Source organism: Ananas comosus, linkage group 19, assembly GCF_001540865.1.
Source record: "Ananas comosus cultivar F153 linkage group 19, ASM154086v1, whole genome shotgun sequence".
Taxonomy (NCBI): Eukaryota; Viridiplantae; Streptophyta; class Magnoliopsida; order Poales; family Bromeliaceae; genus Ananas; species Ananas comosus.
The window spans coordinates 1676052-1699574 of NC_033639.1; the positions used below are offsets into that span (position 1 = coordinate 1676052).

Genomic DNA, 23523 nt, shown 5'->3' on the forward strand with positions numbered 1-23523 from the left:
AATTTTTTACCATTAGATGTTATCTAATGATTGAAAATAAAAATATATGTTAATTTTTGTGACAATATTACCCTCGCATTTGTATCCTATTTTCTATCTTTTCTAAAATAAAATATTTATATTTGAACTTGACACGTAGATTATTTTTCCTAAAGCAGTAATATCCGCACTCGCCAATTCTTTTGCGCGTATATGCGGAAGGTATTATGTGATTGGATATTATATAGGTGGTGGATATTATGTGTGAGAAAAAAAAAATGTGGGCGACGGTTATTACACATGCATATAAAAAGTGAAATTTGATACATACTATTTGAGGGCAATTTAGATAAAAAAAATGATAGATATTTTGTATTCGTCAATCAATTAGATTTATTGACTAAAAATTAATATATTTTATAATAATTTAAATAAAATATCTAATATTTTAAATTTGAGATAACTTTTATATATTCTACTTTTAAAAAATATGATTAAATATTATATATGTTAATATATTTTATAATGTTTTAAATAAAATATCCAATATTTTAAATATTGGTAGGTAAAAGTACGGGTAACTTTTATATATTTCCGATTTTTTCGCAACCAATCATTTCAAATAATTTGCAACAGATTATTGCGTATTTCGTAACCAATAATTTTAAATAATTAATTATTTGCCAATACGAAATTTGAGTTTGACCATTTTTTTCGCAACTAACCATTTCAAATAATTCGCAACAGATTATTGCTTATTTCGCCACCAATAATTTTAAATAAACAATACGAAATTTGAGTTTGATTTTTTTTTTCGCAACTAACCATTTCAAATAATTCGCAACAGATTATTGATTATTTCGCAACCAATAATTTTAAATAATTAATTATCTGCCAATACAAAATTTGAGTTTGCAACAGATTATTTCCACCGCTGAAAAATAATTCGCAACAGATTATTACGTATTTCGCAACCAATAATTTTAAATAATTAATTAAACCAATAATTTCAAATAATTCGTAACCAAATATCCATATTTGTGTTTGACACGTGGCAAGCATATAGAAAGCCACGTGTCAGCTTCTCACATAGGATTCATTAAGGGTTCTACTTTTATATATAGTAAACAGATTATTACGTATTTCGCAACCAATAATTTTAAATAATTAATTATCTGCCAATACGAAATTTGAGTTTGACTTTTTTTTTCGCAACTAACCATTTCAAATAATTCGCAACAGATTATTGATTATTTCGCAACCAATAATTTTAAATAAACAATACGAAATTTGAGTTTGATTTTTTTTTTCGCAACTAACCATTTCAAATAATTCGCAACAGATTATTGATTATTTCGCAACCAATAATTTTAAATAATTAATTATCTGCCAATACAAAATTTGAGTTTGCAACAGATTATTTCCACCGCTGAAAAATAATTCGCAACAGATTATTACGTATTTCGCAACCAATAATTTTAAATAATTAATTAAACCAATAATTTCAAATAATTCGTAACCAAATATTCATATTTGAGTTTGACACGTGGCAAGTATATAGAAAGCCACGTGTCAGCTTCTCACATAGGATTCATTAAGGGTTCTACTTTTATATATAGTAATAGATTCCAGCTCAACTCTATATATATATATATATATATAGAGAGAGAGAGAGAGAGAGAGAGAGAGAGAGTAAGGGTACTATGCTTCTGGAAGCACGAAGCCTTTTATACTTCCAGGTCGTTTTCAATATTGCGACTTTCGAATCGTCGATCGACTCCGTTAAACTTGATTTAGAGTATTTGAAGTACCTAGAAAATAAATTATGCGATTTTTCGATATTATTTGCCTAGTGAACGAAGGGGCTTAAAATCAACGGCTGAAAAAAAAAATCTTACAAAACGTAATAATATGACATTAAAATTTTAGATCAAAGATATCGATCTTATTTTATATAGTATAAAGAATTTTCTATCAAAATTTCACATGATTTGAATATTTCTATACCTTTAAACTTCCAAACGGCTCACTACGGCCATTAAAATTATTGATTTTGAGCCCCTTCGATCACTAGGCAAATGATATCGAAAAATCATAAAATTTATTTTCTAGATACTTCAAGTACTCTAGATCAAGTTTAACGGAGCCGATCGACGATTGGAAAGTCGCAACATCAAAAACGACCTGGAAGCACGGAGGGCTCTGTACTTCCAGAAGCATAGTAGCCTTATACTATATATATATATAGGGTTATTTGCATACACGTCCCTGCAAACATAGTGAATTGTGAAAATACCCCTGCAAAACGGAAACTCCATAAGTTGTCCCTGCAAAAGTCCTAAGTTATGCAGATGTGTCCCTCCGGTTAACATCCGTTAGTGATTTGTTTATTTTTTAACAGTGGATTTGTGAAATGACTATTTTACCCTCACAAATATATCCCTCCAAAAGTTTTTCTCTTCCCTTCTCTTTCTCTTCCTCTTCGGACCGTCGAAGCGGACGACGGCGGCGGCGGCGCGGGGTCGGGTTCGGCGGCGACGAAGAAGAAGGAAGAACGCCGGGGCACCGGAGCTCTACCCGGAGCTCGTCGCCCTCAACGCCATCCCCTCCCTCGTCGGCCTCCTCGGCCACGACATCGCCGACATCGCCGTCGACGTCGTCACCCTCCTCACCGACCTCACCGACGCCGACGTCCTCGTCGACCACGACGACCCCGCGCACGCCCTCGTCGCCGCCCTCGTCGACAACAACGCCCTCGAGCTTCTTGTCCAGAAATTCGCTCGCCTTTCCGAGGCCGACCCCGACGAGGTTCTTCTCCCTCGCCGGTGACGAAGAAGAGGGAAGAGCAAGAGGAAGAAGGAGGAAGGAAGAAGAAGGGAAAAAAGGAAGAGGGAAGAGGAAAAAGAAGAGGGTTCGCCACCGTCACCGCCGTCGCCGCCGCATCTCCTCGCCGGCGACGAAGAAGAAGGAAAAGGAAGAGGAGAAAGAGGAAGAAGGGTAAATACGTCAATTCACACTATAATTAACCATGGTTAAGTATTTTAACTGTGGTTAATGAAAATTTTCTAACAGATCTGGATGGCAGGAACATACCTGTATAACTTAGGACTTTTGCAGGGACAACTTATGGAGTTTTCGTTTTGCAAGGATATTTTCGCAATTCACTATGTTTGCAGGGACGTGTATGCAAATAACCCACATATATATATATATATATATAGCTAGTCTCCTATACTATCTATATTACTGGGGCTCCGGTACTATAATCTCGTTTTCGATTTTAGAGTTTTCAAATCAATGATTCACACAGTTAAAACTGATTTAGGATATTTAAAGTTTTAGAAATAAAATTTTATATTTTTTCGACATAGTTTACTTTATGATCAAACAATTCCAAAATTATCAATTTTCAATGGCTAATATGGCGAGTTTGGAGTTTAACGATGTAGAAGAATCTAAATTTCTTCAAATTTTAATAGAAAATACTTTAAACTATTTAGATTGAGGTTAACGTTCTTGATCTTCAATTTAAAAATCATATGCTCAAATTTTAAAGATTATTCAATTTTCACTGTCCATTTTGACATAATTTATTTACTAAGTAAACGATGTCGAAAAAAACTAAAATTTTATTCCTAAAAACTTTATATATCCTAGAACATATTTAACGGTGTGAATCATTAGTTTGATCACCTTAAGATCGAAATAAAGACTATAGTACCGGAGCTCCGGTACTATAGATAGTATAGTAGCCTAATTCTATACTAGTGTAGGCCAGGCCCGCGCTTCGCGGCGGGTAGATAATATTTTAGCAAATTTATATATTTTAATTTATATAAATTTTAATAAATATTTTGTAGTATTTCAATAACTTTAAAAATTTTAATTTATACAAATTTTAATAAATATTTTGTTTAATTAACTATAATTAATCATAATTAAAAAATAATTTTAAGTTGTCTATTTCAAAGTGTTTAATAGTTGTATAAGATTTTCTAAACTTTTAATTTTTTGACTAAAATAATTTTATCAAAATTTTATAAATTAATTAAATTTATTTGTAGGTTCACAGGATTTAATAATTTTAATAATTATCTTTGATCATTTTAATTTAACTAAGCATAAAAATTAAAATTAAAAAATTAGAAATTATAATTAAAGGGTATCTATATTTTTTTACCTATATTAAAGGAAATGATACTATTTGTTATACCGGGTGTAAAAGTAAATTTTGTGTACTTTATTTTAAAAAAGCTGATATAAAAATTTAAACTGTAATAAGTAATTTTTTATATAGAGGCTTCCTATAGAGTATAGATCGCATTGAAATTATATTTTAATTTTATAATATTAATTATTCAAAATTAGGGTTGGTATATGTAATATTTATAGACTGGGTGTAGACAACTTATTTATAGATGAGGAATGGGTTGGGAGGAGAATCATTGCATGCTCCGGATGTATATTATTTCTTAAACACCATATTGATATATAACTATTTTTGAAATTTAAACTCTATAATATTTGGTACATAAACTGATTATCTCTTTATATTATGTAGATTATATATGCTAAATTATATTTTAATTTCAAATTAAGAAAAAAATTCGGTGCATGTTATATTATTGTAGACCAGGTGTTTTCAATTTTTCTTGAAGTGAATATAGGAGAATGGAGAGGACAGGGATCACCTCCATAGCCAATGATATGATGGAACTCTCCTTTAATATAAAGTAAGTATATATCTTTTCCCAAATTAAAAAAAAACATAATATTAGATAGTAAGTAAATCAGTGTGATGCACAGAAACATAATATTAGATATTAACAAATAAAAATTTATATTTACTATGGTGATAAATATTATGTTGTTACTATTTTTTAAAGCTAGTTTTTTTTTTTTTTTTGTAAGAAAAATGAAATAAAAATAACACAACTATCAAATCGATGTTAAAAAAGCTTAACAATTTTAACATGTTGATATTTTAAATAAATCAAAAAAATTAAAATCTCAATAAATATAAAATCACACAAAAAAATATCTAAAAATATGCAAATTAATAGAAAAATGATGACAAAATCAAACTAAAATAATTGCATAAGGTATGTAAAATTTAAATGTATCAAATATAATACCGGAGATTATTTTTCGCCTATATAAAGTATACACTATATCATATATGGGTGATAATAAATTATCTATAGATGAACATATCAAATCTTTGTGGCATAGTATATTAAAAATTAATATGATCTTTGCTTCCTGAAGGAAAAAAAAGAAAAAAAATAAAGAAAAAAAAAATTGGTTAACTTACACTTAAGTCTTTAATTGATTATCTTATTCTCTATCAAATGAATAAGGTAATCTACTATGTTGGGAAAGCAAGAAAAAAAAAAAGTATTATTGACCAAAAATTTGACAAATTTTTTATTCTACTCTAGTGGATATTTATAGTGCACTTATAATTAAAAATTTTTGTAACCGTTATCTATGCAAAATAAGAGACAATATAGAAAAGAGTAAATGGCGGATTTAATTCTCACATTTAATTTCTATTGGAAATTTTATTTAAATACTCCACTCCTAGAAAGAAAAACGGTCAAACTAAATATGCATTAATTTAGAGATTTTTATTTGTTTAAAGAAGAGCATGAAGCACTAATTATTTTCAGTTACTAATTACTTTATATATATGAAAACGTTGGATTATTATGAGAATAAAGGGTTTGGTTTAAGGAGAGGTTATGAGAATGAAGTTCCTAGAAAGAAAAACGGTCAAATTAAATGTGCATTAATTTAGAGATTTTTATTTGTTTAAGTTACTAATTATTTTATAGAGGGTTTGGTTTAAGGAGAGGTTATGAGAATGAAGCATAGCTTGCCACGTGGCAAAAGATATTGAGGTTTCATATAGGTTTATAGATATATATAATAAAACTTGTGTGCTATTAGGAGCATAGAGACCTTCATGCTTCTAAGCTATTTTCAATAATGGGACTTTCGAATCAATGATTGGCTCCATTAGACTTGATCTAGCATATTTGAACTATTTAGAAAATAATTTTTTTTGATTTTTTATATCATTTTTCTAGTAATCGAAAGGATGCCAAATAGAGCCTTGTGACATAGCGCATTTTTGTATCCTTTGTGTTAAATTATACGTAACATAAAAGTATTGTACTTTAATAGTATAAACTTTTAGAGAATAATGATTATTCAATATAACTTAATATGACGCCCCAACTCTCCAAAAGGTCACCCATCCTAGAACTACTCAGTTTCTAACACGCTTAACTTTTTTAACTTTTTGGGTCTAGCCATCACTCAAAATGCTTAGCCGGATTAAGAGTTTTAGTTCTATTATATCTTATATATAAGACTATCTGGAATCTCACATTTTTTCCCCTAAAGTCCTGACGTCTTCGTCAGGCTCAGAATCACAAATATCAGATAATATGAGATTCGTCTAGCTAGTCTAAACCGACATTGTTGTGAGCTGCACTCCACCCACAATAGTCAACAGTATAAAAGTCTCATTCTCCTAGCTGTATAATTCTAACTTAGCCGAGACTCATCTTACACTTCCGGCTGGTAATAGGCTATGATACTAACTGTGACGTCCTAGCTTTTCAAGGAATCACCCATACTAGGACTGCTCCCGTTGTAGCACGCTTAACTCTCTTAACACCTTGAGTTTAGCGACCGCCCAAAATACTTAAACCGGATTGAAATTTTGGCTAAATTACAGAAAACCCCCCTGTCAAAATCTGATTTTTCACTTCCCCCCCTATATTTAAAAACCTGCACTTTGCCCTCCTGAAAAATGAGAAATGTTCACAGGGGGATNGTTGAAGAAAAATCTAACAGAGATCAAAGATGAGATAAATAATTTTTTTATTAGGAACAGAACTATATAATTTTTTTTTAATGAAATTTTGGCTAAATTACAGAAAACCCCCCTGTCAAAATCTGATTTTTCACTTCCCCCCCTATATTTAAAAACCTGCACTTTGCCCTCCTGAAAAATGAGAAATGTTCACAGGGGGATACACCGTGAGAAAATGACCAAAATGCCCCCACCATCTTCGTCTTCTCCCCCAACCTCGCTCAGTCGTCGCCCCACCTCTTCCGTTCTTCGCGCCTCGCTCAACCGCAGCTCCGACTCCATTTTCCTCCACATGCTTCCCCACTCTTCCTGCACTCGCGTTGCCTGCCCATTTCGGCGATGATAGGGAAGAAATCGGAGTGGTCATGGATGGAGAGGCATGCGAGGGCAAGCAGCGGAGAAGGGCGAAGGGGATGTGGGTGACGGCAAGGGCGAAGCAGTGGAGCTAGGAGGGCGAGGCGGCGAGGCGGTTGTGAGGCGGAGGGAGGCGAAGCAACATAGAAGAGGGCCGAGGGGCATTTTTGGCATAAAAAATATTTTTTAACGGAACCCTAACGGTAGGGGATGAAGTGCACATTTTTTATTTTTCAAGAGGGCAAAGTGTAGGTTTTTAAATGACAGGGGGAAAAGTAAAAAATCGTGTTTTGACAGGGGAATTTTCTGTAATTTAGCCTACTATTATATCTTATATATAAAACTATCTGGAGTCTCACATTTTCACACAGTAGTTGGGCTAACAATCCAACTCGCAATTCGCAAGCCAGCTCGTGTTTGACTCATTTATTAATGAGCCGAGCATAAGCTAGATTTTTTAGCTCAATATTTTAACCAGCTAGCTCGTGTTCAACTCGTTTAATAAATGAACGAATATGAGCCGATTTTAGTTCGCTCGTATTCAGCTCGTTGATAGCCCTAGTGTAGTATCAAAATAATTTCAGAACAACTAAATTTATTTGGGCTATTTCATCAAATACCCTAAGAAATACTAAAAAAATTATTCTAATCAAATAGGATTATTCTAAGGAAATCTAGAATAACTTGGAAATAACTTCCACCAAATCAGCAAAAGGAGACGTACTTTTTTCATCCTTGTACTTAGCTAACTAAAAATAATTAATATAAGAGAAAATAATCATATTGGTATAGTAGTACATAACAGTAGTAGTAGTAGTAATTGTTGGGAACCGGATGGATCGTCCGTCGTGCGCTATCAACAAAGATGCACGAAAAATAAAGAAAACACCAAACGACGGTAAAAGAAATAAATGCAGAAAGAAGAAACCAAAATTTACGTGGTTCGGCAATTGCCTACGTTCACGGGAAGAGCGAGAGAGATGTATTTCACTATATGAAAAAATAAAAGTACAAACTTACACCTTATATCTTTTCCGGATAAAAACCAAGAACCTAAAGTGAATTTCACCTTTCTCTTGTTCCAATGAAAACTCCAAGAAAATACCGGAAAAAGCTTTTCGTAAAACCGAGAAGACCAAATTAGAAAAGTATAGAAACTCTAACCAAATTCCTTTATCCCGTTGTTTCAAAGAATCCGAACCGCTCAAGCAATTTGATTGAGAACCACCGCTCCGCCACCGACTTCAATCCGTTGCATGCGAGCTACCGTGCATCTCTTGTCACTACAACAAAAACGGTCTATAGCGGCACTTTTAAATATATGTACATGTCAAAAAAGTGCTGCTAGCTAAAATTACCGATACTTTTAAAAAGTGTTACTATATGTGGGGTCGCTAAGTATATAGTGACAGTTAAAGAGTATCGCTATAACCTAAAAGAGTGCTACTAATTTACCAACACTTATTTAAGCATTTAGCAACCGTCGAAACTCAATCTCATTGGCTGCGGTGGAGGAGGAGGACGACAGGAAAGGCTCTTCGTCTAGAATTTCAATGGATTGAGTAAAGAGAGAAGAAAAGATGGCAATTGATTTTTCTTTTTTTTTCTTTTCTATTTGTAATTGGGGCAAATAGACTGGGTGTGGTGGGTTGAGTAGAGTAATCTTTTATTTTTAATTGGATTGGGCTTTATATTTAGGCATTAGTAAATATTTTTTTAAGTTTTAATATAAATAGGACACTTACTCAAAAGTGTCCCAAATATGTATCCCTATAATCTAGTTCTGTTGTAATGTGTTGCCGTACGGCTTCATAGAAACCGGGCACCTTAATTAATTAGCCTCACCGTAATTAAGCTTCATGCACCTCCAAGAACCGTACGGCTCCCAAGCCGAAGTGCTAATTAATTGGCCTCTCTAATTCCTTGCTGCTGTACATGCCCTAAATAGAACCGGTCACCATAATTAGCGTCTCTAATTAATTTTGGCCACCACACGCCTCTACGCCATACACCATACGGTCCTCATACATGCACCTATATATAGATATATGCATTAACTCAATCCTACTTTAATTCAATGTGATTATTGAATATAGAGTCTTATATAAAAATCAATCCTAGTCCACCTAGGATTCTAACTTAAATTAAGATCCACCAAAAATAAATCCTAATGAGATCCTTTCTATTTTTTCATAGACCCGCTGCATGGACCAAACCAATAAAACAAAAAAGACATATCTTTAACAGTAATAATAATAATAATAAGAATAATAATAATAATAATATTATTATTATTATTATTATTTTAGAATTAAAATAAAAAAAATAATCATAATAATAATACTAATACTTTATAATATACTTAGATTTGTACGAAAAATTTATTATTAATTATTATTATTTTAGTATTAAGTCGTGCTAGTACTCTAGTAGTTATTAGTCGCAGTACTTCTATTATTATAATAATAAAATAGCATGTACTATAATATATAATATATTAAAATATACTATATTCTATTTTCTATGTTATATGTTTATTTTATTATTATTCTTTACTATCCTATAGACTCGGCCGAGCTAGCCTCACGTCAGTTCGAATATGATTTGGCCCAATCTGACCTCCCGCTATTTCGAACGTGACTCGACCCAACCTGGCCTCCCGCCATGGTGTAGAATGCTGGCCCATTTAAACCAACAGATAAAATCAAATAAAAATTTATAAGAGTAGTTTAGGCACGCAGGAGTGTATCTTGCGAATAGAGGGATATTTTGAGAATAAACGTGATGGATCCAAAATTTTTCTTCGCTTGTTATATATGAGTCTAGCTACTATATATTTTTTTAGGAGGACGGAGGTCTTCGTCCTCCTAAGTCGTTTTGATGATAGGAATTCCAAATCGATGATTAGAGCTATTAAAGTTGATCTAGAGTATTTGTAACATCTAAATACTAATTTCATAATTAAAATTTAAAATTCGTTATCAAGTTCATTGAAAAGTTGAAAAATGAACGTTAAAAAACGAACAACCTTGTGAAAATAAATGTTAGACTTTTTCAATTCATAATCTGAGTTATCAAACATTATCTAAATAGTATAAAAAAATTTTTATCACAAATTCAAGCTGTTTGAATTGTTCTACAGTACTGTAACACAAGCAAACGACTTATATAAGCTTTAAAAAACTGTCGATTTTGTGATGCTTTGATCACTACGTAAATAATTTTTAAAATTCATAAAATTTAGTTTCTAGACACTCTAAATACTCTAGATCAATTTTAACAATTCAAATCATCGATTCAAAATTTCTATCATCTAAAACAACTTAAGAGGACGAAGGCCTTCGTCCTCCTAAAAGGATAGTAGCTGGATTCTGTTATATATATTACAAAAAGGTAATTTAAACGTCGTATAATACAACCAATAAACTAGATTTTGATTTTGAGACCTCCATTATAGTGATTTATTATAAATGCAGCATATAAGATATACTTACGCACCCGGTGCACGCAATAGTTTCTGTTTCTGAAGGGCCCCAAGCACTTAAACATAGTTTCAATAGGAATTGATTGCCTGTGTTGATTAATTTTAGCTTGTTAGTACCACACCATCACATGCATGTAATCGAAAAGCTTGAAATTGTCCTTTTTAGTTAACTGGTCAATTAATTAATTAACTAGTGGAATAATTAATTAATGGACCTCAATGCTTAATTTGGAGGTTAGCAAGGGAAGCTCCAACTAATTAATTTTTTAAGTTAAAGCCTTCCTTGTGTATTAATTCCTCTTCGATGTTACAACTATAACGATCTGACGCATTAATAATAATAAATCTATGACGCCCTACTTTTCAAAGAGTCATCTATCCTAGGACTACTCTAACCCTAAAACACTTAACTCTCTTAGTCCTAACGTTTTCGTCAGGCTCAAACTCACAAATATCAGGTGATGCAAGACTCATGTCGCTAGTCTTAACCAATCTCGTGGATGAGCCGCACTCTACCCACAATAGTCATCAGTATGAGAGTCTCGCTCTCTCCGCTATATAATCTGGCTCAGCCGAGACTCATCTCACACTTCCGGCTGATAATTATTGGCTATAGTCCTAACACAATTAACTCTCTTAATCTCTTGGGTCTAGCCACCATCCAAAATGCTATAGCCAAGTTAACAGTTTTAGCCCTATTATTATATCTTATATATAGGACTATCTAGAGTTTTACAAACTCGTTGGGTTCAAACCATCGGCACAAAAATACTTAAATTCAGCTATTATTGCTGGAGTCCCTGATCTCTGTATTTTTATTTGCAAACCCTTTCTTATCATATGCGAGACCATCAAGGCATTATAACAAGTTATTCAAAGATAACTATTATTTAAAAAAATATTTTGTTTTCCTATTTGGTTCAGTATATCATTTCTTTTTTTATTCAATAAACATGTAGAATTAGATATTTATATAAGAAGTATGATTGAATGTTTATAAAATATATATATATATATATATATATATGTATATCATATTCAACCTTTATTTAAGTTATATTTTTGGAGTAAGACTTGTAGATGAAATATTTTATCCTATAATTGTATAATGTGGTGGACTTAGCTATTGACATAGCTACAGTTTGGGCTATTAGTCAGTTGGTTACTAGAGTGTTGGATTGAGTTAGAACCAATTTTAGTGCAAAATTGATGCGAAAACGGGTTAAGAAATTGAAATTTGGATGATTCTGACTTTCTGGAGGCTTTTCGCAGACATCACATTGGTCCACGTGGATAAATATTTGATGTTATATCTGAATTTGTATTTTAAAATTTTAGATTTAATATAATATATTTTGAAATATTAAAAAAAGAAATAATTGTTTCGGGTTCGGATTTTCGGATTCAGGTTCGGGTTAAGGTTTGGATTCAGGTTTTGAATTTTTGGTCGGTTCAGGTTTGGATATGAATTTTTAAAATCCGTCGGATTCGGATTCAGGTTCGGATTTCGGGTTTGGAGTCGGGTTCGAGTTTGGATTTTTGAAAATCAGCTCTGAATTTGACCCGTTAACATCCCTACTCATACACTACACTCCAAAGCTAAGATACTGTTACGGAGGATTTAAAATCCAATTTTAATTTAGGATAAATTACACATTTGGTCTTCAAATTATGAGGCACGCCTTCAAGAGAGGCCACCCATTCTAAAATTACTCTACTCCGAACATACTTAACCCTTTAATTTTTTAGGTATAACCACTGTCCAAAATGTTATAACGGGGTTAAGAGGTTTTAGTCTTATTATACTTTATGTATAGAATTATTCCAAATTCTGGATGCGTCACGTTCTCCCTCTCTTTAAGACCTGACGTTCTCGTGAAGCTCGAACACACTGAAAAGCACTAGGTAATGTGAGACTCGTCTCACCGGCCTTGTCATTCAGATTTTAACTTAGCCTCTTATTCTCGGACTCTAATTTAGCCTGTCATTGATCTTTTTCCTTAATCGAAATTCATTCTACATTTTCGACTGGTAATCGGCTCTAATACCAACTGTTAGGGTCATCCATCTTTTAACTGCTCTAGTCTTAACACGCTTAATTTTCTTAACTTATTGTACACACCCACCCACACCCCCCCCCCCCTTGCTATAGTCGGATTAAGCGATTTTAATGTTAGTATACCTTATATACGTAGAGGACTACTCCAAATTCTAGGAATGTCACAAACACATGATAGTTTGGTCCTCAAATTTTTAATTTGCCATTATTTTTGGCTCGAACTTTCTAAAATCAAGTCCAACAACTCAATTTAATTGCTAAAATATTGACAAATTGTTGATATAAAAATAATATAAAAATATTGTGATTGATAATACAGTAATAATTAAAATATTTTATGACTTCTACGCCATAATTTGTCAACATTTAGCGGCGGTGTGGGACATAATTGCAATAACTCAAAATATTCGAGTCAGAAATTATAACAAATTAAATTTTGAAAATCAAAATGTTACGCACCTCATAATTCGAGGACCAATTTACTCTTTGATTTATGATATGCTCCTATATACGACATTCGTTTTTTTTTTTTTTTTTTTTTTCCTTTTATAACATCTGTATACGTACAACATTAAAAAAGTTCACTTATAGAAGATTACAAATTTGAGCAATGATTAAGTTAAAAACCCGCAATATTAGCCGTTTCGAATCGTGTTACATTCACTTTCTAAGAGTACATGAAAGTATAATTTATTTCAAATAAATAGCTAAATCGTGCAAATTCCTAACAAGATGGATTTCGATCGATTTCTTGTTTTCTTTTTTTCCCAGTAATTTAATGGAATTTGGGTGAAAGAAAAGATCAACTTGGAAAGGATTTTGTAGAACAAATATTATTATTCCATTCTCATTTGGAAAGTTTTGTCATGTCTTTTTATTGCTGAGTAAATTAATCTCCTCCTCTGCATCTGCAAAATGATCAGTTCATGTTTCATCTGCAAGTTCTCTTATTATTGATCTGCCACAAGATAATTGGTTTCTGCTAACAGTAAGGGATCTGATCATTCTGCTGCATGCATGTTTCTATAGGTTGCAGCAGTCTTCCCCGCAGCACGCCTTTCCGCACCGGATCAGCGGCCTGAAAATGAACCAGCAGCATCTGCATCCTGCAGCAGTCAATAGCCATCAAACAACAGCAGCAGCAGCAGCAGCAGCAGTGCTGAACTGCATGCAATACCATGTTTGCTCATCCAAAAAACATAGCTTAAAAATGCCATAGCTTAAAACTGCCAATACCATATTTGGAACACTTTTGAGTAAGTATTCCATTTATGCTAAAACTTAAAAACACATCTACTAATGCCTAAATATAAAGCCTAATCCAACCAAAAATAAAAGATTACTTTACTCAACCCACCACATCCAGTCCATTTGGCCCAATTACAAACAGAAAAGAAAAAAAAAAAAAAAAGAAAAATCAATTACTATCTTTTCTTCTCTCTTCACTCAATCCACTGAAATTTTAGACGAAGAGCTTTTACTATCGTCCTCCTCCGCCACCGCAGCCAACGAGATAGAGTTTCGGCGGTTACTAAATGCTTAAATAAGTGTTGGTAAATTAGCAGCACTCTTTTAGGTTATAGTGACACTCTTTAACTGTCACTATATACCTAGCGACCCTACATATAGCAACACTTTTTAAAAGTGTCGGTAATTTTAGCTAGCAGCACTTTTTTGACATTTACCTATATTTAAAAGTGTCGCAATAGACCGTTTTTTTTGTAGTGACTAGGCTAGCTTTTTACATATCTTTTTACTTATATATATATACCCCTAAGGAAACATCTATTTGCATAAACTACCCTTGTAATATCAGGATTTTTATGTAGGCTAAAGTACAGAAAGCTCTTATATAAATAAATACTTATTTTTGAATTGAGCTCGTATGCTTTTGAAAGTATCAAGTCATCGATGCTTATAGGTTTTCGGCTCTTGGATTAAGAGATGTGCGGTTAGAATGATAGTGGTCTTTTAGCGTTCAGTGAGTGGTTGGTTGAATAGTATAATCTAACAGGTGAAAATGGTCAAAGGAGTAGATCGAACAGCGAAAAATTTACAAGCACCAAATACTTTGTGCTTATAAAAGCACCATAGCCGGACTCCTTATTTTTTCACTTTCCCCTTCAGTCTTTTAAAAACCTATATTTGGCCATTTTAAAATTTTAAAAATATTTTTAGAGTATAACAGCATTAATTGACAAGGGTAAAATGACCAAAACGCTAGCTCTTATTTATTCTGGAGGAAAAAAATAATTTTTTAACATATTTCTTCCATTTATAGGGTATTTTCAGTATATTTAATTATAAATTATTAAAAACTAGCAGAACAATGACAAAATCGTGATGGAGTGGGGCTAAGTGCACATCACCTTACAATTTTGAAAGGGCAAAATATAGGTTTTCAAAAGTCCGAGAGAGAGTGAAAAAGTAAGTTATTTACTGGGAGATTGTATGTATTTTAGCTTTTTATGTATGTCCTGACATTGTAGTTTCTTACAAACGCACCCATATCCAATGACAGGAAATCATTTATTAGATACTAAGAGGTTCTATATATGAAGGTAAAATTGCATATGACTTGTTTAAACTATAGATTATTTTGAGTCAGTAATCCAACTTTTAAAATTTTTTTTAGACTAAATTACATAAAATCTCCCTGTCAAAATTCGATTTTTCACTTTTCCTCCTGTCATTTAAAAACCTACACTGTACCCCCTTGTAAAATAAAAAATGTTTACAGGAGGGTACGGTGTGTACTGTAATGATAAAATAATCATTTTGCCTCTCACCATTTTCGTCTTCTCCCTCATCTTCCTCAACAGCAGCCTCTATCGACCATGGTTCACGCTTTGATCGGCCGCGGTTTCTCCACGGATCACGCCTCATCTTCCTCCTATACCCTCGCCGCCCCTCAATTTCGGCGACAGTAGGTTGGAAATCGAGATGGGGGTGGGTGGAGAGGTGGGTAACGACAACGAGGGCGAAGGCGAGGTGGCGGAGGAGGGCAAAGGGGTGTTTGTGGGAGCAGACAGGAATGTGGGCGAGGGCGAGGCAGTAGAGGAGGGCGAGACGACGAGGCGACGAGGCGGAGGAAGGCGAAGCAACAGGGAAGAGGGCGGAGGGGTATTTTGGGCATAAACAATTATTTTAAAACGGAACCCTAATAGATCACTAACGGTAGGGGGCGAAGTGCACATTTTTCATTTTACAAGGGGGTAAAATGTAGGTTTTTAAATGACAGGAGGGGAAAGTGAAAAATGGCGTTTTTACATGGAGGTTTTCTGTAATTTAGCCTTTTTTTATTTTACTATCCAACTTTTCTATTCGTTTCATTTGAGTCAAGTAACAATAATTTGACTTCAAAATTTAAGGTAATTACTTTCTTAATACATTTATAGTTGGGAGAAGTTTATAGGGTATACTAGTTAGACTTGTAAAGATAAACAACGCATTCAAATTTTCAAGTCAAAGTTCCGTTGGCTGGCTGAAATCATATAAATTGAAAGGTTTGATAGCAAAATTAAAATTTTGAAAAGTTGGAGAGTCGACTCAAAATAATCCACAATAAAGATAAGTTCCATTAGTTTTAAATGTAAGTATATATTTAAATAGATAATTTCGTAGGGATGTATGTGTAATATATGTTAAAATAACGTGAAACGACCATTATTCTTCGAAAATGTAGTAAGACTCAAACTCATGACCTTCTACTCTGATATCGCTTTAAATAATGTGAAATGATTGTTACTCTCTGAAAACTTTAACTACGAGAGAATGGTTCTTGTTTCTGTACGCTTATATTGGAAAAGAAAAAAAAATGCCCCCTACAGTTTAATATTTTCTCACTTTACTATTCTATAGTTTTGTTTTTCTCTTTCTATTACCATCATCATTAACTTTTTCGTTAAACCAGTAGTGAAGTTAAAACTACATAATATTAAAATAAAAAAATTGGTAAACCATAGGGGAGTATTTTGAAATTTTTTCCACATGCTTTAATGGAGAAGTTAATAGAGGAGCTGACATAAAGGGAAGGAAAAGTTAACACATATAGTACTAATGTGATACATTTTAAAATACATGTTACTAAAGTAAGAAACCGTTAAACCACATGGGTTATTTGATGTTTTTCTTTTTACATTCAACATGTAATATTGTTGCAAAGATAGTGAAGATTTAGAAACTTGAGAGAGACTAATTATATAAAACTTCAGTGGGGAGATGATCCACTCTCATGTGTTAGTTCGCTTTCTATTCAATAGTTCATTGAGTATCTTTTAATACTAAAAATTTATAAAAAAAAAATTTAAAACCCTAGAGAGAAGGATTATAATTCTTGGATAGAGATTAGGATTATAACCCTTGGATAGAGATAAAAGTGACACGTGGCGACAGATTGGGGCTCGTTAACGAGACGTCATTGGGGGAGCTTCCTGCTCAAGTTTTCCCTTTTATATTAATTCAACATGTATAAGTATGTCGCGGAGATGGTGCAGATTTAGAACGAGGGAGAGACTAATGGATAGAACTTCAGTGGGGAGCGTTCCAACAATGCATTGCTGGGGAGCCATCGATTCGCTCTCATGTGTTAGTTCTATCCCTATCTAGTAATTCGTTGGGTATCTTATAATACTAAATTCATAAAAAAAAATTTAAACCCTAGAGAGAATGATTGTAACTCTTGGATAGAGATAAAAGTGACACATGGCGACGAATTAGGGCTCTTTAACAAGATGTTGTTTGGAAGCTCCCCACTGAAGTTTTTTTTCGAAACTAACCTTGTGGGTGGATCTGATGCTCCGCGGCCTCCGATCGGACGGCCACGATCATCACGAAGAGCAGCATCAGCAAGATCCAAGTGATAGGATGAGGACTCTTCCCCTTCATTTTGTCTCTCCTCTTTCTCTTAATTTCTCACTTGCACTACAATGAAGGAAAAATGAGCAAATGAAAACCTTCTACATTGGAAACTATTTATAAGAATACTTGGAATCTTTATAGGTATCTCCATGGGTTAAATATGCTACTACTTTTGCCAAAATTTTTTTACTTTGGCCACCTTCTTTTTAGGTAAATCGTACAAGGAACTTACCTGAATGATGAATCATTTTCAGTTAACTATCCAGTTATTTAAAATTTTGATTCTACTATCCACTATTTTAATTTATTTAATCTGAATCAGTCAACGGTAGTTTGACTTACAAAATATGATTGCATCGTTTATCTTCACATTTTAGTTAGTATACTTCGTGCAATTTTCGCGATTATAAATTCATTAAAGTAATAATTAGTTTAAATTTTAAGCTCAAAGTATCGTCAACTGACTCAAATCAAATAAATTAAAATAGAAAAATTAAAATTTTAAAAAATTGAATAGCCAATTCAAAATTGTCCATAAGTTCGGTACGTTTTCACTTTTTCAAAAAAAATAAAATTTACACCTCCTGAGCTATTAATAATATGTCGAATTGGTCCACTCCATTATTAGTGGTTAAGTTCACCAACAGAATGATAATGTTTAAACATTTAATCAATGCATTTTTCTTGCAAGAAACTTGGCATAAGTTCTTTTCCACATGAAAAGAATATCGTACTATAAATTTAAGCTATATTTTGAAATGTTCAACTAGATGTTTTTATTACACGGTACGTTTCAGCTCGTGAGCCTCTCGCACTTTTTCATATTATCCGATGTGGTATTATTACAGTGTCACATATATATACTTCTTTCACATTATCCGATATGACCCTACTAGCTAGGGTGTCACATATATATGCTCCTTTCGTTTTAGATCTTGACATTCTCGTGAATCCAATCGCACAACCATCGAATGATGTGAGACTTACCACACCTTTTTGGTTGGTGAAGCACCCCGATACTAACCGTAGTGAATGAGCCCACTAACATCAATAACTTATTGGGCCCAAACTACTAATAAAAAATACTTAAATCCAAGTTACTAGTTCTAGCAAATCCATCACATATAAATCCCTCATATTTTTTCACATTATTCCATGTTGGACTATTTTGGAGTATCACAAAATGGGCCAATAGTCTTGTTTTTTTTATCATAAAAATCTTACGTGATAGAACTTAAAAGCTTTTGTGGAGTCTTATAATTCTTTAAAATGTGGGATTATACATCTCATTTTTAGTTTTCTACTCTCTCTCTCTCTCTCTCTCTCTCTCTCTCTCTCTCTCTCTCTAAACCCATGCATGTGACTTTTGAAGAGAGGATTCTGGCTAAACTTCCAAAACCTCATGGTTTTTTGGATATCTATGAATTAATGTTTTCCGGGAAGGGCATATATAACTGGGAGATGAGGTCAAAGAATATGTATCATAAGAATAGGCCAAAGAATATTATATCTAGCAGTGCTCATCAAAGAATTGGAATTTATGCAAATTAGTCCATGAAGACCCCCAAATTAGGATGTGATACCTAAGATCTCATAGCTCAGTGGTCCATTTTATAAAACAATAGGAGAAAATTAACTATATTAGGAGTTTGGAATGACGCGAACTTAGAACCTTCTGCTCTAATACCATAATAAATTATATGAAACAACTGTTGTTCTCTAATAATTTAAGCTGATACAGAATGATGTTTTTATATTTAAGTCTCCCCCTCACGTCTGAGCTCAAAACTGTTTTATAAACCCATGATGTAGACTTGAATTGTAAGGACTGAGATTTTTGACAGTGCGACTAAACTCTCTGTTGATGATGTTTATGTGTGTAATTTAATTACATAGGCACTCGTCAAGTTTCAGGAGAAACTGAGCTAAAATGGAGAAGATACGCGATTTTCAGTTTTCACTTAAGTGAATAGTAACTCCGGTTTTCCGGGGAAGNACTCTCTGTTGATGATGTTTATGTGTGTAATTTAATTACATAAGCACTCGTCAAGTTTCAGGAGAAACTGAGCTAAAATGGAGAAGATACGCGATTTTCAGTTTTCACTTAAGTGAATAGTAACTCCGGTTTTCCGGGGAAGCCACGGAGTAGAGTCGGCTTCTGGTGTGTATCGGACTCCGTTCATATCAGTCCAATAGCTCGTTTCGACCGGTTCAGCTGTTCTGGAACTTGTGGCGCTGATGGATTTTGAGTTTGAGGCACGGATTTCGAGAAAATCCAAAAATACATGTTTTATATGTATTTGTGCGTGAGTGTTTCCTTCTATTGGAAGAAGGTTGGATTTTGTCGTGAATCCGTGGTCGATCGAGATGAATCGAAGGTGTAGCTTTGTTGTCTCCGAGGTGCTGATCGCACTGGTGCAATCCGTTCGCAAATCTGACGGACGGATCTGCGGAGATCGCGCGTTGATCGAGGAGAGGTCGGTGTTGGCAAAACGGTAATTTCGCAAAAGTCGCGACATTTTATGTACCGTTACGCGTGAAATCGCACGTGGAGGGGTATTCGCGCGTTTTACTTGTGCTGTGAGGGACTAGGATCAAATTGTTGAGTCTTGGTGGACTTTTTCGCAAGTTTCTCCTTGGTATAGATTCATTCTAGGGTTTTCTTGGAACCCTAACCCGTCTAGCCACTTCCAGCTAACCCTAGCCGCCCCCTTGCTTTCCTTGCCCTAGCCGCTCGCCTTCCGGTCGCTGCCGACCAAGTCCGGCCGGCCGCCGCCGCTGCAGCACCACATTCCTCCCTCTCCATCTCTCTCCATCTTCTTTTTCTTCCGGGTTGGAGCTCGGGCCGAGGTTATGTTGTCTCTTGGCACCTTGTCGACGTAGCCCCGACCCCTCGGCGTCCCTCTCCGCCGATCGCCGCCGCCCTGAGCCGCCCGGAGCGCCGCCGCTGCCGCTCCAGCCGCTGCTGCATCCTGCAGCTTCCCAGCCCGAGCCCAGGCCGGGTCTAACCCGCGGCCTCCCCGCGCGCAGCCACCGCATGAGCCTGCTCCCGCCGCCGTCCTCGGAGTCTCGGCGGCCCTCCCCGCAGGTCGCCGGCGCCCCTGCGGGCCGCCACCGCCGCCTCGGCCGGCAGCAGTCGCCCCAGCCCGAGCTGAGGTCTCTGTGCGCCCTCTCCTCCGCGCCGCAGCCACCTGGGGTAGCTTCCGCGGCCGTCTCCTGTGTTCCCCCCGACCTTCCCGGCCGGTCGCCGCCGCCCTTCGGGCCGTCGCCGCCGCCCTGAACCCTGGGCGCCGCCGCCCAGGTCTGCAACCGAGCCTAGCTCGAGTGGCAGCGCTCGAGTCGTGGGCTGCCGCTGCTGCCGCCCGCCGCCTCCCTTCTCCTCCTCCGGCATCTGGGGACCCGCCGCTGTCGTCCCCGACCTGTCCCGGCCATCGCCGTCGCTGGGAGGAGCCGCTGGACCGTGCCCTAGCTTGTGCGGGCTCCGCTCGTTCCGCCGTCGCCGCCGCCACTCTCCGCCGCCAACCGAGGTGAGCATCGTATTCCTCACCTCCCCCGCACCCATCTCTGGCCTGCGCGAACCTCGGCGTGCCGCCGGAAGCCGGCCGGAGCAAGCTTGCTCCGGCCAAGCCCAAAATAGGGCTGTTTGTGGGTTGTTTGTTGTTCTGAGCGACCCGAGCCTCCCCGATCCCTACGGAAGGGAGCACGGTGATCGTGGCAAATTGCCGATCATCGTGCTCACCTTAGATTCTGTTGGGGAGACTCCGTTCTGCTGTTTTCGTTGTGTCGACCCCGTGGAGCCTGTTTGGCTGCTGTTTTGGGTTTGCGCGCGCTTATCCGGCGATCCGAGGCTGTCCTGATGCCTCCGGAGGTGAGCACGGTGATCGTTGGTCTGTGCCGATCACATCGCTCACCTCACTTTGGATCAACAGTGTCGGGTCAGCCCTGTTTGGCGCGATCTTCCCTGACTGCGCGCTGTTTGCAGAACTTCGGGTTGCTCCCGCACTTCCCACAGTGACCTGTTGCGCTCCAGACCGTGAGCACGGCCTCCGGCACGTCGAGACCTGTCAGTACGTGTCTCGGCGGAACTTCGAGGTCATCAGTTTGTGAGAACGAGTCATAGGAGCCGCCCGATTTACATAAAATGATGGATTTTATATAAACATAGGGGCTTTTGTGCAATTGTACTCCTTGTGGCTACTGTGGGCAGCGTGTAAGAGTGTGTTTGACCTCTGGACTGATTGTCCATGATCCTGTAGCTTTCGTGGAAATCGAAAGATCGATTTCGGTGCGTTTTTCGGCAAAATTCGTCGAAAGAACGCGATTTCGGTTCGGATTCTTCTCGACGGTGTTTGTTTGCTCTGTGTTTTGTCGCTGAGCCTTGTTGGCTGGTCACCATCATTATTTTGTAGGTTCGAGGATGATAGGTGAGCGACGGAGGGTTCCGGTGTCGAAATAGACACTTTCGGGAACCCGGATTTGTACAATTATCCGGCGATAATTGTGTAGGGGTGTTACCTTGTGTTTGCTGCCAAAACACCCAAATTGGAGTGTTTTTGGGCAGCAGGTGACTTGTGACACGAGTCGGTGAGTTTCGGGACACTTAGTGGGTCCCGACGGCGTCACGGTGTGGTTTTCGGGACTTCCGGCGAGTTACGGTAATCGGTATTGGGAAACCTATCTTCGTGGGATTGTTTGTGGTTATGCTTTTAGGGTTTCTTAGTTGTGGGTTAGACACTAACCCAGTTGACCCTCCTTAGGTCCAGTTGACGTTCTTTTGCAGTCAGGAGACAGACGCGACAGTCGTGCAGGTGGGTACTTCGATCCGAAGTCGGTACAGTGGTGCACGCTCGGTGATATCTCTTCTATCCCTGTTCTTCTATTGCTATTTTCGTATTATATATTGAGCTTGCATCCCCGTTGTTTCTATCATACTCTACTCATATGTTCTATGCTTAGTATCATGTGTAGGAGTAGAGTAGTTTATCCCTATGTGATACTGGTAATCTGATTGGTCGGTTCTCGTACTTCGTTCGGTGACTTGATTGGTCGGTTCTCGTACTTCGTTTCGGTGACCTAGTTGATCGGTGCTTTTATCTTATATCTGTTGACCTGGTTGGTCGTGTTGCACTATGTATTGGGTTGGTCTATTTCTTGACTTCTGTCGTTCGATGACTTTGAGGTCGGTGGTACCCTGAGGTAGGATTGTCGGCTGGTGCTGACGGTAGTTCTGGACTATATCGAATACACTCCTGTGACATATCGGTCGGTTCTTACGTTCGTACTTTTAGTTGACATCGAGCAGTATCTATATACTATCTTTATTTACCTGCCTAGTTGTTCTATGTGTAGTATCCTGTATAGGGTAGAGTAGATGGCATTCGTATATCACATACTTGTGACCTGGTTGGTCGGTTCTCCTTTTTGCATCGGTGACCTGTTTGGTCGTTTCGTTACTTTCCGTACATTGACCTATCTCGGTCGTTCACGTTGTTGCTTGATGACCTACACGGTCGGTATGCCCAGAGGGGAGTGATTGTCGGCTGATTGCCGACGGTTGGCTATTGATCATATCCGCATTGATCGCCACAGCTCGAGTGCTTTCACGTACACCAGCGGTGATCCCCCGCGAGGGTGTTTTCTTTCCGGAAAAGTGGTCGTACATCCGACCCGTGAGCCCAGCGGTGTTCTCTTTGTGCTAGGTGTACATGCCAGGTGTGAGCAGATAGTGGCTTTTGCCTGAGCGTCCTTAGACCGACACGAGGTTAGATTGGGTACTTTTGGACTTCTTGTCCGGTTGACGGCATATAGCTATAGTAGCGGTTGTTGCATATGTACTTCTAGTTCTTTCTTTACAGTTGTCTTGCTACTATAGTATTGATATCCTTTGTATGCTTGCAGTTG

At 36.6% G+C, this 23523-nt stretch overlaps 1 protein-coding gene across 1 annotated transcript; it reads left to right on the forward strand.

Annotated features, from left to right (window-relative positions):
- On the forward strand, positions 15706-20902 carry LOC109725227 (neural Wiskott-Aldrich syndrome protein-like). Its single transcript, XM_020254328.1, has 2 exons — positions 15706-15857; positions 20506-20902. Exons 1-2 carry the CDS (start codon positions 15706-15708, stop codon positions 20900-20902), a joined length of 549 nt encoding a protein of 182 aa, XP_020109917.1.